The 16,319-nt window shown below is 36.3% G+C and overlaps 3 protein-coding genes and 1 long non-coding RNA gene across 4 annotated transcripts; 2 read left to right on the top strand and 2 right to left on the bottom strand.

Moving 5' to 3' along the window:
- LOC125859272 (reticulon-like protein B2) lies at window positions 1-2,506 on the top strand. Its single transcript, XM_049538972.1, has 5 exons — window positions 1-362; window positions 1,472-1,652; window positions 1,734-1,875; window positions 1,976-2,045; window positions 2,146-2,506. Exons 1-5 carry the CDS (start codon window positions 158-160, stop codon window positions 2,313-2,315), a joined length of 768 nt encoding a protein of 255 aa, XP_049394929.1. The 5' UTR covers window positions 1-157; the 3' UTR covers window positions 2,316-2,506.
- A 481-nt stretch (window positions 2,507-2,987) lies between these two features.
- Window positions 2,988-7,586, bottom strand: LOC125859284 (F-box protein At5g52880). Its single transcript, XM_049538985.1, has 6 exons — window positions 7,293-7,586; window positions 6,121-6,275; window positions 4,209-4,296; window positions 3,877-4,064; window positions 3,503-3,645; window positions 2,988-3,384 (listed from the first exon to the last, which is right to left on the bottom strand). The coding sequence occupies exons 1-6, from the start codon at window positions 7,478-7,480 to the stop codon at window positions 3,259-3,261; spliced, it is 888 nt and encodes a 295-aa protein (XP_049394942.1). The 5' UTR covers window positions 7,481-7,586; the 3' UTR covers window positions 2,988-3,258.
- Window positions 7,587-8,485: 899 nt separating this feature from the next.
- Window positions 8,486-16,108, bottom strand: LOC125858069 (uncharacterized). Its single transcript, XM_049537746.1, has 16 exons — window positions 15,691-16,108; window positions 14,697-14,818; window positions 14,520-14,608; window positions 14,395-14,430; window positions 14,117-14,210; window positions 13,475-13,517; window positions 13,287-13,387; window positions 12,794-12,858; window positions 12,176-12,669; window positions 11,999-12,086; window positions 11,774-11,911; window positions 10,871-11,439; window positions 10,048-10,183; window positions 9,895-9,963; window positions 9,653-9,784; window positions 8,486-9,149 (listed from the first exon to the last, which is right to left on the bottom strand). Exons 1-16 carry the CDS (start codon window positions 15,891-15,893, stop codon window positions 9,036-9,038), a joined length of 2,493 nt encoding a protein of 830 aa, XP_049393703.1. The 5' UTR covers window positions 15,894-16,108; the 3' UTR covers window positions 8,486-9,035.
- LOC125858070 (uncharacterized) lies at window positions 9,016-9,535 on the top strand. The gene is made up of 2 exons (XR_007445713.1): window positions 9,016-9,290; window positions 9,369-9,535. It is a non-coding gene; the product is annotated as an uncharacterized LOC125858070 (long non-coding RNA).
- Window positions 16,109-16,319: the final 211 nt, after the last annotated feature.

Genomic DNA, 16,319 nt, shown 5'->3' with positions numbered 1-16,319 from the left:
TAAGCCTGAGGTTTGGAAATCTGGCTCTTTAAGCCTTTCAATATTTTCCCTCTTTCTCACACTTTTTGCAAGCGTAAGAATAAGTCACTCAAAAAGCACCCATCAACAAAAAATCCCCAATTGCCGGCGGCACACGTTAGTGAGATCGGAGTATACGATGGCCGATCACGCCGGTGAGCACGAATCAGTCGTTGAATCCGTCATGGAAAAGATCAACGACAAGTTGCACGACCACGATTCTTCCTCATCGGATTCTGAAGATGACAAGGAGAAAATATCGTCGGTCGATGCCGTCAAGGCAAAGATCTATCGTCTCTTTGGCAGGGAAAGGCCCGTACATAAGGTTCTCGGCGGTGGAAAACGTACATCTCTCTCTCACTCACAATATCTATTTTTCTCGTATAGATTTATGTAGTTTATGTTTTAACACAGTATGTCTATACTTCAGAATGTGTTTAGATTTATTTGGCATTGGTGTTGAGATGCGCTTTAATTTCTTTCCTTTTCTAAAATCTGAAATCAGAGATCTATCGAATAGTTCGACCTCCATTCATTCGTTCGTTTATTATGAAAATATGTAGCTAACATTTGGATCCAGGCGAGCGTTTTTCTATTGTTGTCCTTTTCTAATACAATATTATTCATTGGCTTCGCATGGATCTGACATTGGTTGTATTGTTATTTTTCATCATTAAGTATGATTGCTCGAATTGGATTCCTGGTGAATTCTTTCCTCTTTTCCTTTCCTTTACTAGTAGTGGTACATAGCCACCCCACACATCACTGGTAGGATTACACTGTATAAGTTGTTGTAGGAGTAGTGGTACATGGCGAGATTTAATTGATTACACTGCAAAGATACTATTTGATAACTGTAAATCAATGATGTACTTGCATGCTTCGATGTTACTCGTATTGGTAGTCCATGGACTGAAGAAAACAGTTCCATCAGTAGGTTTTGTAGGCCAATTTTGAATTTTCATGTAACAAATGTATATTTGATATACAAATCTAACTTTGGAAGCATGAATTTCTGACTCTGGAAGAGCAAAATGATTTTTTTTATGTCAAAAGTTCAGGGTGTGAGTATCATTAGATATTTATGTAAAGCACGTGGAATTGTCCATTTTTCCTTTGAAAAGTTCAGGTTCCTTGAATGACTTGAAATTGTCAGAGCTATTCTAGCTTTTCACACCCCCTTCTCTTTGGGCTTTGAGTCATAGTGCTAGTGTGCATGTGTCTACTAGGCACTTTTTAGTTTTTACGTGCATTAGTCAAAGATTTGAACCTTCGCCTCCCAGGTGTCTTCCACCCCATTTTCTTCAAACTCCTTTTTTTGGCCTACTTTTGAAGTTGATAGAATTTGAAGCTTCAGTAGATGTGTCTGATGTGTAGTTAAACAGTTACGCAGTTTCTTTTATATCTGCATGATCGTGTTTATGTATCTAATTTCTCAAATTCTTATGGGCAGCTGCGGACATTTTTCTGTGGAGGGACAAGAAAATTACTGCCGGTGTGCTTGGGTTTGCCACTTCACTTTGGGTGCTTTTTGAGTTGCTTCAGTACCATTTGCTTACACTTGTTTGCCATATACTGATCCTTGCATTGGCAGTCCTTTTCCTTTGGTCCAATGCATCCACCTTCATCAACAAGTAAGTATACTCTTTATCTTTTCCTTAGTAATTTGTCTATCCAGATATACCTTAGGATTGACCTTGAAATATATGCATCAGGTCTCCACCCCAAATTCCAGATGTCATTCTGCCTGAGGACATTGTCCTGGGTGTTGCTGCTGCACTCAGGATTGAAATAAACAAAGCTCTTGAAATTTTTCGGGATATTGCCTCTGGGAAGGAGTTGAAGAAATTCCTCGCTGTATGTTACCATGTCCTTCTTGTTGTATAATTCTCTCCATTATCTTGAGAGAATCAGCTTGATTACTACTTCCATGTTTTAATACAAAAATTACATGCAGGTTATTGCTGGTTTGTGGGTTCTTTCTATATTGGGCAACTGCTGGAACTTCCTCACTTTATTTTACATATGTAAGTGATCTACTCTAATGTTGCTTACTTGGAGTGTATAGGGTGTATTATTCAGTAAAATTCTAATAGTGCGTGTGATCTCTTCTATCTGCAAAAACAGGCTTTGTATTGCTCCATACCGTCCCTGTACTTTATGAGAAATTTGAGGACCAGGTTGATGCTTTTGCTGAGAAGGCTGAGGCAGAGATCAAAAAGCAGTATGCTGTTTTTAACGTCAAGGTTCTAAGCAAAATTCCAAGAGGTCCACTGAAAGACAAAAAGTTCTTATAGACATGAATAGGTGGCACCACCCTTTAGGTTCCTCTGGTTGTTGTGATTCAGTTATGGTAGAAAACCCTTTGTTTACTTGTTTTGCTTGATTATTACTAAACAGGCTTGGCGTTTTTGTGGTAGTTTTGAGTTCCAGATATGGTTTTCTTTTTGTTAAATTTTTAAAGACTGCTGTAAGATTTTGGCAGTCATCATGTGACGGTAAAACATCAATATGCAAGTGAGTGTTGCTTTAAATTATAAGTCAGATAATGGAAACACAACTTTGATTCTTGTTTGATAGCAATGTCTCTGTGAGTGGCAACTCTAATTCTGGAACGATGCAAATGTCATTTCGCATCTTTAAATTGGCTGTTCTACATATTGGAATTTGCCTTTTAACATTGATGCTTCAATAGCCAACTGGGTAACATTGAAATATCCACTGGTTTTCATTACAGTTATTAGCTTGAGTTACGATGAGAAAGACTCGAGCTTTAGAAAAAAGATATATCTAAATTGTCATATTTTTGTGACTTTAATACCTCTAGGAAAAACTGTAAATTGGTAGCTATCCATTGTCTACTCGCAGTAGTTCTGATAGGCAATTTATATATGTTTAGGTTGTTATAATCATCAATAGTCTCAATCTGTACGAACCCAATTACAAAATCTATTTCATGGATGAGAATTTTTCATTTCCATAATCTTGAAATTAGTGAGGATGCACTTTGAACATCTCATGTAAAGCTCCCTAAGCAAGCCAGAAGCACCGGAAATGACGAAACAACATGCAAGGCTAATTTATTGTTACACTTGATTGATATGCCGCAGATTCTCAAAATGTGGTATTTTCATGTTGATATTAGTTACAATCCTTCACATCATTTTTTCAATCCCCAGCAAAGGAACTATTCGCAGTATGTTTTGATATATTAACAAGGATCTTCCATATGCTTCCACATCATGCATGTGGCTCACTAACTCGCCTATCCACCCACAGCCTGAAGAGTGATCCATCAACTGAGTCATCTGAATCACTATCACTATCTGAGGAAGGTATGGACTCCTCTATTACATAGTCAACAATCTGACAACGACAAAAGATATCATTGAGAAAACCTTGTAGGACTACTTAAGATGGTGAAACATAGTAATGAAATAAGAAAATCTGAATACACAGTGCTGAGGAGACAACATTCACAAACCTGTTCAAGTGACACAGGCATGATCTGATGTTCATCAGAAATTTTCCCATCGCATTCATTGGAACACTTGGAATTACTCAACCAAACAATTGAATTGCACTGCTTGCAAAAGCCCCTCTGGGATGATACCTTGTTTGAAATACCTGAGTCAAAACAGATAGGTATATAAAAAGAACCGACACAGAAGAAAATTTGGAAAGGAAAAAGAAAACAAGCAGACATAGTAAAGACCTCTCTGAATGAAGGAAGACAAACGATAATTCTAAAATAGTCCAAGTGGACTATGAACCATGCAACATGGAAAAAATAATGAAAACCATAGCTGGAAATGTAGTTCCATCTAACCAAAGTGGGATCACAGCCAATGGAAATACCTCTATAACCTCGCTTGAAAGCATCTTTCCAGTCAACATTATCTGCAGCGGTATTTCCCGGAGTAAAAGAAATTCTCTCCACACCGTTAGTAAACCTGATAATGTTTGGGATGTCACTTGACTTCCCAAAAAAGCTAATATGTATAGACTGCCAGAGATGATTGTCATTAGCTGCCACACTCCATGACCTGCAAAGTTAAGACACTTTTTGAGATACCATCTGATATGGTAATTGATTAAATCACATAGAGGACTAGGTCCAATGTTCAAGAGATGCCTACACAGAATTTAATTAATGCAACTACTTAAGTTGGATAAGGAAAGCCTCATACCTGCAGACTGAAGAAGCAGTAACAAGAGACTTCAAGTCTAAGAAACCAAATACGTGTACAAGAACATCCTCAGGAAGTTGGCTCCTACCTGGAATGCAAATGCAGCACTACAAAATTAGAATGCAGTGAGCAGATGCAGAAGTATTAAGAAATGTTTGAAAAAAGGATGCCATATTGGGTGTCATCCTAGATAACTTTATATGAAGCATATCTTATAAAAGATAATCTCAGTAGGAGGAACATCTATACGGTGAACAAGCATATATATTAGTGAAAGATATATACACTGTGAACAAGCATATCTTGTACAAATGTGTATAATAGTGTATAAGAGGTACTTATACATATTTTTACATTGTTATACATAATTATATAATATAAAACATATATAATATGTTTAAATAATGTATCGAACTCGTACAATTATGGAAAAAAGTAAATTCACAGTGAAAGACAACCCAACTGCTTCAACTATTTCTGAACAGTGACATGGTAGTACTTGCAATCATTCTACAGAATAGTGCTCAACAACTGCTTTTGGTGAAGAAATATTTGTACAAAGTAGTCGATAAAGGAGCCACTTCTTTTGCCAAAAAAGTGGGCTATCATGGGTAAATTTAGAAAGTTGAGCAAAAAAATGTAATAATTATATCTCAATGTTCATACAATGTAAATTTCCTATTAATTTATTTTTAAATGATTTATAATGTGGGTCTAAGCAACTGGGCTGAGAGATTCAAGTTGATGCTCAGTAGGAGGAACATCTACACTATGAAAGGTGCTTTATGTGTCAGATGGACGCAGAAAATGTGAGACATCTTATTCTTTACTGTAAAGTGACGCAGACATGTGGAATATGTTTTTCTTAAATTTTGGACTAGCCTAGATCATGCCTAATAGTATTGAAGAAGCATATGAAAGCTGGTGTTTGTGGAGAGTTGGCAAATGCATAAAAAAAAATCAGCTAACGGGATATCAACTCCAAACCAAGCCCTCAAGGCTATGTGTTTGCTTAATCTTTTTAATTGGCTCAATCAGGCCCATGCTTCCAGTTGTGATCATTTTTTGTACTGCGTTTGCTCCTTAGTTTTTACATAGATTTTGTACACGAGCAGGCTCACTTTTTACTTGTATCCCTTTTTTGTTATGCATCTTCATGATGCCTTTTAATGAAAGTCTCTTGCTTCATAACAAAGAAGGGATGCCATATTGGATGATTCTCTACAACTATTTAAGCAAATCATCTGTTATTAACATTACCATTCCTTATTAAAAACTACATCAGTTTTAGCTGTGCCATGAGGGTTGGTGGAAGCAGTACAACTTTGAGTTTTAACTGTTCACTGGAGGATGAACTTTTGCCTCACTAAGCAGTATACTACACTATCCATCTCTCCACTAATGTGTTCCCCTTTACAGGGAAAAAGAGAGGCGGAGGGATGTTCTCATCTAAGGCCTCTCAGAACTTGACACTCGAACATCTCTTGAATTTCTTTTCCTGGGGGTTTGGGGGTGGCGAGAGATGTTGTTTGCATTTCAGAGTTTTGGAAATAACTCTTTTTATAAAACATAACAATGGTGGGCAGACCAGCTTGCACGTACCTCGATTAATTCCCCAGGGTACCTGATACCTCCCACCAACATAAGTATGGTAACTCTGTCCAAGTTCTGGAAATAAGTCTACTATATCAAAATTTTGATTTTGAAAGTGCTGTCAACTCTAGTCCGTCAGACACAGCTGCAAGTTGAAATCTAAAATGGCCTTGCAAGAAAATGTCACTATGGCAGGAAAGCAACGCAAAGGAGCTACAGGTGTCCTAATCCAGGGTTTCACAAAGAGGGATTCCACACCAAAAGCACTAAATGAGTCTAGTGCTATTTTTATTTAGAACACATGTTCAATTAAAAGTACCTTCTAACACTGGTCGGACCTTCCTACGCCTCCTATGAGTAACCATAGCCTGTTTGAATTCAGATGCAGCTAAGGCTTTCTTTTGTTTTGGTAATGCAGCTTCCATGCTTTGAAGCAAGCCATGTGCTGCTGATATAGCCGCTTGTGTCTGCATTCTGAAGTGACAAAAACATTAAATATTAAAGTTCCTTTTACTTGGAGTAGCAAAAATATCATTAAATACATGCCAACAACAACAAATTTCATAAACAAGGAACATCTGAAATTTTCTTTTCTCAATATCAGCAAATTAAGTTATCTATAAAATCTTCTGATTCAGGGACCTCAAACAAGGTACAGAGGATTGCATCTCTTGTTCAATATGGCAGGGCTCCGTCAAGCCCTTATTAGCAGCAGATGCTTACCATCAAGAAAACAGGAAAAGGTGAAAACTTGGTAGCTAGTGTCTTTATATGGTCGACCAACACATTAACACAAGTGACAAGTCCCACAGCAAATGTTGATCAACTATGTCATTAATTACCAAAGTTACAAGTTTAGCTACATGCTTCCCCATTTCTTGATATGTACACCAGGAACTTCGAATTCTCAACTGTAGTAATGAACAATTTCCTAGTGAGTGAAGAGGAACCAACCAATCCTTACTATTTAAGTACACCTAATTGAAGTTGGAGAATCAGGCAATAGCTAGTAATCACTTACAACTAATTCCTAACTCTTTTTTTTATTTTTTATGATGAAGTATAAGTGTACAACTAATTCCTAACTACTTCTCTCTCACCCTAACCTTTCCTTTCTTCCATTGTTGAATTGCAGGAGTTAGAATAGTTTATCAATGGTGTAATACTTCCATTTACTCATGGATTAATAAAAGTTTTCCGGTTCTCAATCTCTTTTCATCTTTCAATTCTTCAGTACATAACAAATCATGAGATGTTGATGAGAATTAAACTTTTCTACCAGTTAATTCATTAGTCAATTATGCCTCAAACCCCAAATTAATTAAGTTGACAACATGAAATCCTGTTCATTGTAGATGCACTGGCTCTGTACAGAGCGTAGTTACAATCCTATTAATCGAATGAAAGAAAATAAAAGGGGAAACCCATTTAATTTTCAGGTAAACTATGCAGTAATTTCGAATGAAAATTGACGAAGAAGGCGTGACTTACTCAGGGAGGAGACCAAAGGCGGCGAGGGAGTCTTGGAAGATGAGAGATTGCAAATTTTTGGGAATTCTGGAATATGCATTTCTTAGAATACGGCTTAGCTCATCACAAGCAATTGGGTAACGATACGGTTGATTCAACGACTCCTTTAACCCTAGTTTTTGATACCTCTCCATCATTGAACTTCCCATCTCCACTATTTCGAGCCAAACCAACACATTAGATCGTAAAATTTATATATCCTTTGTGTATTTGGGGAGCTACAAAGTCGGCGCCCGCTTGCTCTTTCATTATCGAATTAATGTAATTTAATTTAATTTTAAAAATTAGTTAAATTGACTTTCGAAAAGCGTAACATGAAAAATAAAAATGGACGGATGGAGTTTATATATAGTTGTCTCATACTACCTCCATCCACTTTTAATTAGTTAATAACCTTATTAAATTAAGAAAATATTAATTATTTTTTCCTATATTATCCTTGTAACTAATTCTTTTTGAAAGTTTAAAAAGTTTTTAAGGGGTAGATTAGTAAAATCATTTTCTTATTTATAATTTCTTAAGAATCGTGCAAACTGGAAAATGATCAACTAATATGGAACAGAGAAAATAATATTTTATGTATATTTATCAAATATCAAAAAATGTCGAATAAATTTCTTACATTCATGTTTTACCTAAATTGTGAACGTAAGTATGAAAGTAACTTATTTTTCAAAAATATATTTGTATTGAAAGATATTTTCCTTCGTAACACACCCTTAAACTTGGTGATTGCCATACTAATATTTTCTTGTATCAAGTTTCATGAACAGGTAGAACTTTAAACTATTATGATAGCTAAATTGGATGAAATATGTTTCTCATATTAAGTTTAGTGCGATGATTTGTACTATCAATTATCATACCTATGGTTTTTTAAAAATATAATTAACTAGGCAAATGTAAACTCGTTCATAAAAATCACCGGACAATAGGTAAGTGTAAACTTGTTCATATACTTTCTCCATCCCATTTTTTTTATACGAGTTATTTTGACTTGACACGAAACTTAAGAAAGAAAGGAAAACTTTTGAAACTTATTGTCTAAAAATACTAAATAAGTAATAGATATTTATGTGGATATAACCTATAAATAGTTAAATTATTACTTGATATAGAAATGTGTCGAAAGAATTTTGCATGAAACAAGTGGCAGCTATCACATTCATAGTACATTGACTTCCAAAATAAATTTTAAAAAAAAGAATCAAATCCGTGTGTTCCAAATGACAAATATATTAGTTCCAAGAAACTAGAGATTGATAAATTACAACAACTGTATACAACACTAGAATACACTACTACATGGAATCACAATTGATGAACAAAATCATAACTTGCTCTGAAATTTCCAAGCCCCTGTGCCTTTTCAATTGCCACACCAGAGATCATCTTTGATATCCTACAAGACTGTTGTGGGGCAAATGTTGCTCTAAGCAGAACAGACGCTGTATTCTCCTTCCTTTTCTCTGACCATGCGTATACAAAAGCAAGCAAGCAAGCAAGCCTTTGACAGACACATTTCATGCATATTCATGTCACACCCCTCGAAAGTGGAGACCAGTTGGCACAGGTTCAAGTATCTCTACCTTAGTTTCAGGAGAATGGGGATTTGATTCTGAAGGTTATGCAGTGATCATGGTTATCACCCCTTTCATGAAAAATAATGCAGACAATCATTTCTTGATGCATAGATTTGACCACCTAAAGGAAATAAGATAACTGCTGCTTTTTCCTAGAACCGCCTTCTCCATATAGGTCATTCCACTGCTTCAGCTCACTCATTACGGATCCTTCAGAAGCAAAGCTTGCAGCAACCTAACCAAAGAAGTGATTCGTGAAGATCTGTGTGCAAATCCAAAATGAATGCAACAATAAAACTGAAGGAAATAAGTCCTTCGCATGCATTATTTGTAAGTATATATTTCCTGCTTCTGTGATTCCACAAAAGAAAACTAGGTTCATATTGTAGTCCTTCGCATGCATTATTTGTAAGTATATATTTCCTGCTTCTGTGACTCCACAAAAGAAAACTAGGTTCATATTGTACTTTATGTTAGAAAAACATGATCCTGCTAAGAGATACTGTAATGTCCATGAGAGAGTATAAGGAACCCTATTTTATTTATAAGGATAGGTCTATCCAAGAAAGTTTGTGTAGCTATGAATTCAGATGACAGGACCAAAAAAAAAAACTAAAGAAAGAACTAAATGCTTCAGATGGTCCAATCAAAAGAGAACAGGAATATCTTTATAATATGGTGAGGAATCCTTGTTGTTTTACAAATACTCAACGGACCCACAACATAAGCACTGGTTACCTGATTCTTTGCCTGTCTCATGTCCTCCATGTTTAGAGGCCTCAAAGTAATTACTCTTTCTTCTGCGGCTTCTTCTTTCTCATCTGAATTACCTTCTGCACTCTGCCCTTCTTCAGCACTCCGTTTCTTTTCCTATGAGAAAGAAAGAATAAATAAGAGAACACAAAGCATACATAATAAAGAAGATAGTCAAAAAAGGTTAAGTTGAAGAAGAACAATTGGGAGCTAGACGTGTGTATTACCAAATCTTTCTTTCTCTCTTGTTGTATAAGCTCTCTGACAGGCCGATAAGCTGCTGTTGTGCACAAGTTCTGTTTTGGAGATTAATGCTTTCAGTTATTACCAGATAATAAGCTTTATTCTTACATCACTTTGGAAAAAGAACTATCACAAACCTTAAGATCACTTCCACTATACCCTTCGGTCATGACTCCGAGCTCTTTAAAATCAAGATCTTCTACCTTTTCCTTTGCTAGAAGAGTTCTCAAAATCTTCTCTCTATTCTCAGCTGCAGGTAAACCGACCATAATTCTGCCCAACAGAAAACAAAATTTGAGAACATATGTCATTCTGCAACGTCATCATAAGCTGAAAAAGGTCATGATATTTAAAAATGAAAGTTCCCTTAATGTCAATCTATCAATAGGAACCACTGCACAGAGTAATATATCTATAAAAACAAATCGCCTTTTAATAAACAGTCAGAAGATGAGGCAAGACTTCCTACCAAAGTCATTGAGGTAAGCAACATATCTCTGAGTCCTGAGACAGAAGACTTATTGTCACCAGGAGAATCGCTCCACTAGTCTAGCAGAAGGTTATTTAGGAATTAACAGAAACACATAACAAATGCAGGATAACAATTCTGTAGATTTCCAAATTTATGCTCAAGGTAGATAATATCTATGAATATGGCAATAAGACTATAAGATCTTCATCCAAGAGTGGAGAAACTTAAGGCCATCATCATGTAGTTCAAGCCTCTTCATCCAAGAGTGGAGAAACTTAAGGCAATCATCATGTAGTTCAAGCCAATAAGGAAAAAGATCTGGCTTTCTTTCTGCCTCTTGTTTTTCTTTTTCCAGAATTTCTTTTTTGAGATGTAGGAAGATCAGCAGTGAAGTTTCAAAATGTATAACATACTGGTGAAAATCAACTCAAAGGACTGGAAAAAGCAATTAAGCTAAGTAAATGATTGGTGCCAAGCTGTAGAAGTACCTGCGCTCAAACCGTCTGATTATTGCTTCATCGAGGTCGAAAGGTCGGTTGGTTGCAGCAAGAACAAGAATGCGCTCACCTGGTTTAGTCAATAATCCGTCCCAATGAGTCATAAACTCATTCTTAATTTTTCGCATAGCCTCGTGTTCTCCAACTCTTGTCCGCTGCCCTAGCATGCTATCAACCTCATCCACAAAAACAATCGTTGGAGAAACCTTCGCTGCAAGTGTGAAAAGAGCTCGGACATTCTTTTCATCTTCCCCAAACCATTTTGAAGTAATGGTTGACATTGAGACATTTATAAAGCTTGCTCCAGCTTCATTGGCTATTGCTTTAGCCAGCATCGTCTTCCCGGTGCCAGGTGGACCAAAGAGTAGTATACCTCTGCAAGGCTTAAGCAGTCCACCATTGAAGAGGTCAGGTCTTCTAAGAGGAAGCATGACCAGCTCCTGAAGTGATTCTTTCGTTTCATCTAGGGCACCAATATCTGCAAATGTCACTCCAATCTCATGTGAAGGTATGACCTCTGGTCTTATCCGCTTCTCGAATTCATTGTCAGGAATAACTTCCTGTAGATATCAAATTACCCATTGAAGCAAAAGGCAGAAACACCAAATGAGGACTGAATTAACAAACAAAAATCAAGTTGGACCAGATAGTAAAAGCTATACGAAATCAGAGAATAAAAAATGTATAAGCATAGTGTGACAGGATGTTGTTGAAACCAATAGATCAGCATTAACTTTTTCAGGCGAACACAAAGACATCCTAAATGTATTCAGCCTGACATTTGAGGGGATAAAAGAAAGAATACAGCTATCAAGTTCAGCTATATCAACTTTTACCAACTGAAAGGTTCTCTAAAGAAGATTGTGGTGATATTTTATCAAGTGCTGCACATACCGGGGCCTTTGATGCAGATGAAATCTCTCCATCCTTTTTTGTTGAAGGTCCTGATTTTTCAGCCTCACCCTTACTCTCGGATGTGGGGTTCTCCGACTTTGATTCAGGCTTTAATCCAATATCATCCACCGCAGCATCCTATTTTTGATTGAAAAGAGATTAAAATCAATCTCATCTCAGTTAATTCCTCAATTTTCAACAGAAACACTAAAATGCAAAAGAAACCTTGGACAATTCAGCATTCGCCTCCATTTTGAGGGAGTCTCTGCAACCACTCTTGCCGTCCTGGAAGACACCTAATCCATGGGACAAACTGTACCAGGAGCAGAAAAGTACACACGTGAAACATAAAGTATGCAAATGGAAAAAGAAGCTAATAACAATTGAAAGTTTGGCATGTACCTGTTAGATGATATGAGGAGCTTCCCATTTCGATATTCTGGATCCTTGCTGTTCATCAAATGATGTGATATAGCAGAGATAACAATTTCCTCTATGTAATTACTCAGCACCATTGTGTCAGCATGACAGATTGATCCTAGATCATCACATTCGAGGTCATTTGCTGCAAGCACCTCCGCAATGTGATTCTTGTTGTCTTGAAACTGGATCATCTTCATATCCTCTGCCAGTTGTGTTTTCCAGTCCGTAAGATGTGTCTCATCTTCAGGGGGACTAATCTCAATATTGTAAGGAAATAAAAGACTGAGTTTCTCATCTACTTCCTCACAATCATCTTCATGCTCAAACATCCTGGAGCCAAGAACCAACACTGATCCTGATATTTTTTTCAGCATTCGATCAAAGAGTTTATAAGCTCTGGGGGATTGAAGATGTCTGTCAACATCCCTGATGTAGAGAATAACGCGGCTGGTTTCAGAGATTGACACCAAAACCTGCAAATAACCTCCTTGTTTAGTATCTGATTTCAGATGAAACAACCATAAAGTGAAAGACACTGAGAAGAACATATTCCATAACAACATGGATACAAGTTTGAAATCAAGAGATATTTATTACCTTGAAAAGTGACTGTAAGAAAGCTTTCTCATCTAATGACCAGCTGTTGACCCGCTTAATTGGAGCTAGATGAAGAAACAAGAACTGATCAGAAAATGATCTTCAATCGTAAGATAACTAATTACAGGTTAATCAAAATTCAGCAATATGAATTTGACAGACGCAAATGCAAGAGATGAATCTAGAAACCCATTGCAGGTATAGTATCTGGTAAAGCTAGCTGACGGTTAGATAGGAAATTTGATGAGATTCTTCAACAAAAGAAACATTAAGATGCAAACCACATTATAGTAGCAAGAACATCAGAAGGGGGAAAAATGAGACTTTAATATAATTAGTGGATAGTCAAATCATGAATTTCTAAATTAACAACTTTCTAACAATTATAAATGAAAACTGCAAATGCTAGTGGACCCTGAACTCCATATATAAACATGCAGGAAGTAAATAGCAAACCCATGACAACTTAATCAATTTCCTACAAGTGTCCCACCTGGATTTGAAGCAGACGACTCAGAGCTGATACTACTTATATCAGAAGACACAGAGGCGGTTCTGCGATGCTTTAGAGAGTTGCTGGCACCTTCCCTATTCCTGCATATTCCAAAGGTAAGGGTTAACATGATATATCAACTCCAAAAACCTGCATTTATATCTGAATGATGAATAAAACTAATATACCTTGATTTACTGTCAAACCCAACTGTTTGCCTTGAATAGGTGACTGCAAAAAAAGAGAATGAAACTTGTATATGAAGAGCATCAGGAAATGTAAAACAACATGAAATTATCAAGCCTTAGATTTTACGTTCTACAATACTGGTTAGGTCTAGATTGAAATCAGAACCATCGACTCACTGGCTTCCGAGCTCCACATGAAAGATAGCTGCAATTACTTGAACTTAAATTTCATTGTTTTTTGATGAGTTGTTTGACCTTTACAGCCTCTGCAAAGTTCTCTACGATAAATTAATTCACCTTGGGACTTACGAAGTTAAAATCTGCTTCGGTTCCTTTTATTTTTCAGATACAGGACAGAAACAACTTGTGGGTGGATGTGGAATTTGCACTTCCCACAAGATTAAGGTACTGTAAAAGCTAGTGTGTACGAAAGCTACTATTTCATAATTCAATAAGCATCTAGAACCTTCTTTAAATATAAGCATAAATAAAATCAGCAGATCTGGAGATAAAAAAAAAGTTTGGATTCATATCCTTATCTTTAAGTTTGCAGATATATTCATTAATTGCAAATGTATAATGTTGTCACAAATACAGTCAAGTGTACCCAATAGTGAAGAACTATAGCCTTTCGTCATATACCTCCATTAGTCTCTCTTGCTGGAAGAATTGAGAACGAACCAAGCAAACTGGACAAACGTCCCAACGTAGACTCTGAGATTGACCTCTTGAAAACCTACAAAAATAAGATGCTGACTCAGGTAATATTCCATTAGGAGCAAAATGATTCCCTCTTACTTATACTGAAAGTGAATTCGGATTCAACAGTTACAGGAAACATGAAGAAATGGACCTGAAGACAACAATATTTTGCCCAACAAAGAATACAATTCTTCAATAGAATAAATGATAGTACTTACTGATTCGTTCTTGAAGATTCCATACTTGCTCTGCATCTGCAAATGGTTGACCGATAAAATAGAGTGAATAGAAGTATCAGCAGAAGATGAGTTAAAATAATGGAAAAGAAGGCCTCACACAGTACCTTCAGAGAGAAGTCAGTTAAATCCAATAGCAGCAGTTTAGCATCAAAGTGATGCGCCAAAGCCTTTGCGAGAGTTTGCTGGTAAAGTTCTGCATTCATGTATCAGAACACGGTCAAAGCGCTAAATACAGATAATAACATATAAAGTTGAAAATGATTTAAATGAGAAATCCATACCAGCAGGCCCTGAAAGCAATATGGCCCTACTTGCAGGAGAAAGATTTCTTGTATGTTTAGACACATCTAAGTGATTCAGATGAACATATGCTGCACTTGTTAATAATACCCGTGTTCGTTCACTGTCAAAGTCACATTTGAAGGAGATCAATAAAAATTGATCCATTTTCAACATATATTCATCGAAATTATCAGAGAAGTCGAGACAGATATGTTGGAAAATATCTCAACTTTGAGCAAGATATCAACTGGAGGCCACCACAGTGAATTAGCATAACTCTCCAACAACAGAGAACATTTAGGTGAAGGAGTGAGACTAGGAGAAACTAAGCAGAAAAGAAAAGCACATGGGTTTATAGAATTTTAGGTGTAAGTGTTTAAGGAATATGCAATACTTGACTTTTGTCAAACAAAAAACTGTTGAATTCTTCTGCTTATAGTGATTGCACATTCGTCGATAACTTTGCTGTATTCATAAGAAACGCAGACATGCAAGCTCCATAAAATTCACAGGTTGCAAGTATTAGCCGGTGACACTATTTACCCATGATTAAAAAAAAAATATACATAAAAAATTAATGTAAATATAGTTGGTGTTGTACTTGTTCATATTTTGAACCCCTTAACGAAAATCCTTGTTCCACCACCAACACTGCCGATGGCTCATTATTATTACTCAAATCTGTTCAGGGGTTCAATTGAATCCCCAATATCATATATTTTCGGTTATTTGAATCCGCTTTGTATAAACTTGTACTTAGCAGAATAGTAAAAACTATTAGCCTTTACCTATCCCTCAAAAGTGACACCAATTCCAATAAAAAGTGAAAATTAAGGGGAAAAGTGAATAAATTGCAGAGAGCTCCCAACTTAAGATCACATTCAAGCAGCCTGAATACAACTAATATCACGAGATCCAGGGATTCAATCATTTTTGTAAACGAACATGTTTTAATGATCTTATCCTTATGAAAAAAGAAAAAAAAAGGTTTACCTGAGATAATAAGGGAAGTCCTCAAAGGTGATTTTGGTAAGCTTGCCGTCAATAATTAGGCGTCGAAGTTCCTTTTCAATTTGGTCAGGTGTTATGCCTTGGGCGGTGTTTGTCCATTTATTAACGGCTTGTCCTGAAGCTAATCCAAGGCCAACTCCAACCCCTACGCTCAATGCCGATAACAATACGTGCTTCTGTTCCATATTCAACAAAATCTCTTCTTCTGTTATCTCTGTATCTATCTATAAATAATAGTAATAAAATGTAAATGTGTGTATTATGAAGAAGAAGAAGAAGATGAAATGTAGGGAGAGAGAGAAATGTGGAAGGATTCTTTTGAAGACAAATAATGACAGGTAATGTAACAACTTGATGAATCGATTGATCCCACTGCGCGCTGTTTTTTCTCTCTCTCTGTATTTTTGTGTTATGCTTTATCTTTGTCTCAATTTATAGAATTTAAGAGAGAGATTGAGGTGAATTCGGAACCCCATTGGGAAGCTTTGTTGACCTTTGGACTCAAATGTACCAACTTTTTCATTTCTTTTCTTTTTTCCCTTTAAATTTGTTTATTTCTTGTTTTTCGACTGCTCTTACTTGGCAGACATCGAAATTTTACCTAACTCCAT

The sequence above is a fragment of the Solanum stenotomum genome, chromosome 3 (assembly GCF_019186545.1).
Source record: "Solanum stenotomum isolate F172 chromosome 3, ASM1918654v1, whole genome shotgun sequence".
NCBI classification, from domain to species: Eukaryota; Viridiplantae; Streptophyta; class Magnoliopsida; order Solanales; family Solanaceae; genus Solanum; species Solanum stenotomum.
The sequence above is the reverse complement of the archived record's forward strand: the minus strand, read 5'-3'. Positions and strand labels throughout refer to the sequence as shown.

Coding starts and splice junctions, on each gene's coding strand:
- LOC125859272 (XM_049538972.1), top strand. CDS start 158: ATGGCCGATCACGCCGGTGAGCACGAATCAGTCGTTGAATCCGTCATG. Junction 1,653..1,733: donor GCATCCACCTTCATCAACAA/GTAAGTATACTC, acceptor TATATGCATCAG/GTCTCCACCCCAAATTCCAG. Junction 1,876..1,975: donor AGTTGAAGAAATTCCTCGCT/GTATGTTACCAT, acceptor AATTACATGCAG/GTTATTGCTGGTTTGTGGGT.
- LOC125859284 (XM_049538985.1), bottom strand. CDS start 7,480: ATGGGAAGTTCAATGATGGAGAGGTATCAAAAACTAGGGTTAAAGGAG. Junction 4,297..6,120: donor GGTCCGACCAGTGTTAGAAG/GTACTTTTAATT, acceptor TTTGCATTCCAG/GTAGGAGCCAACTTCCTGAG. Junction 3,385..3,502: donor TGCCTGTGTCACTTGAACAG/GTTTGTGAATGT, acceptor TGTCGTTGTCAG/ATTGTTGACTATGTAATAGA.
- LOC125858069 (XM_049537746.1), bottom strand. CDS start 15,893: ATGGAACAGAAGCACGTATTGTTATCGGCATTGAGCGTAGGGGTTGGA. Junction 12,087..12,175: donor CTCCTCATATCATCTAACAG/GTACATGCCAAA, acceptor CTCCTGGTACAG/TTTGTCCCATGGATTAGGTG. Junction 9,964..10,047: donor ATAGTGGAAGTGATCTTAAG/GTTTGTGATAGT, acceptor TCTCCAAAACAG/AACTTGTGCACAACAGCAGC.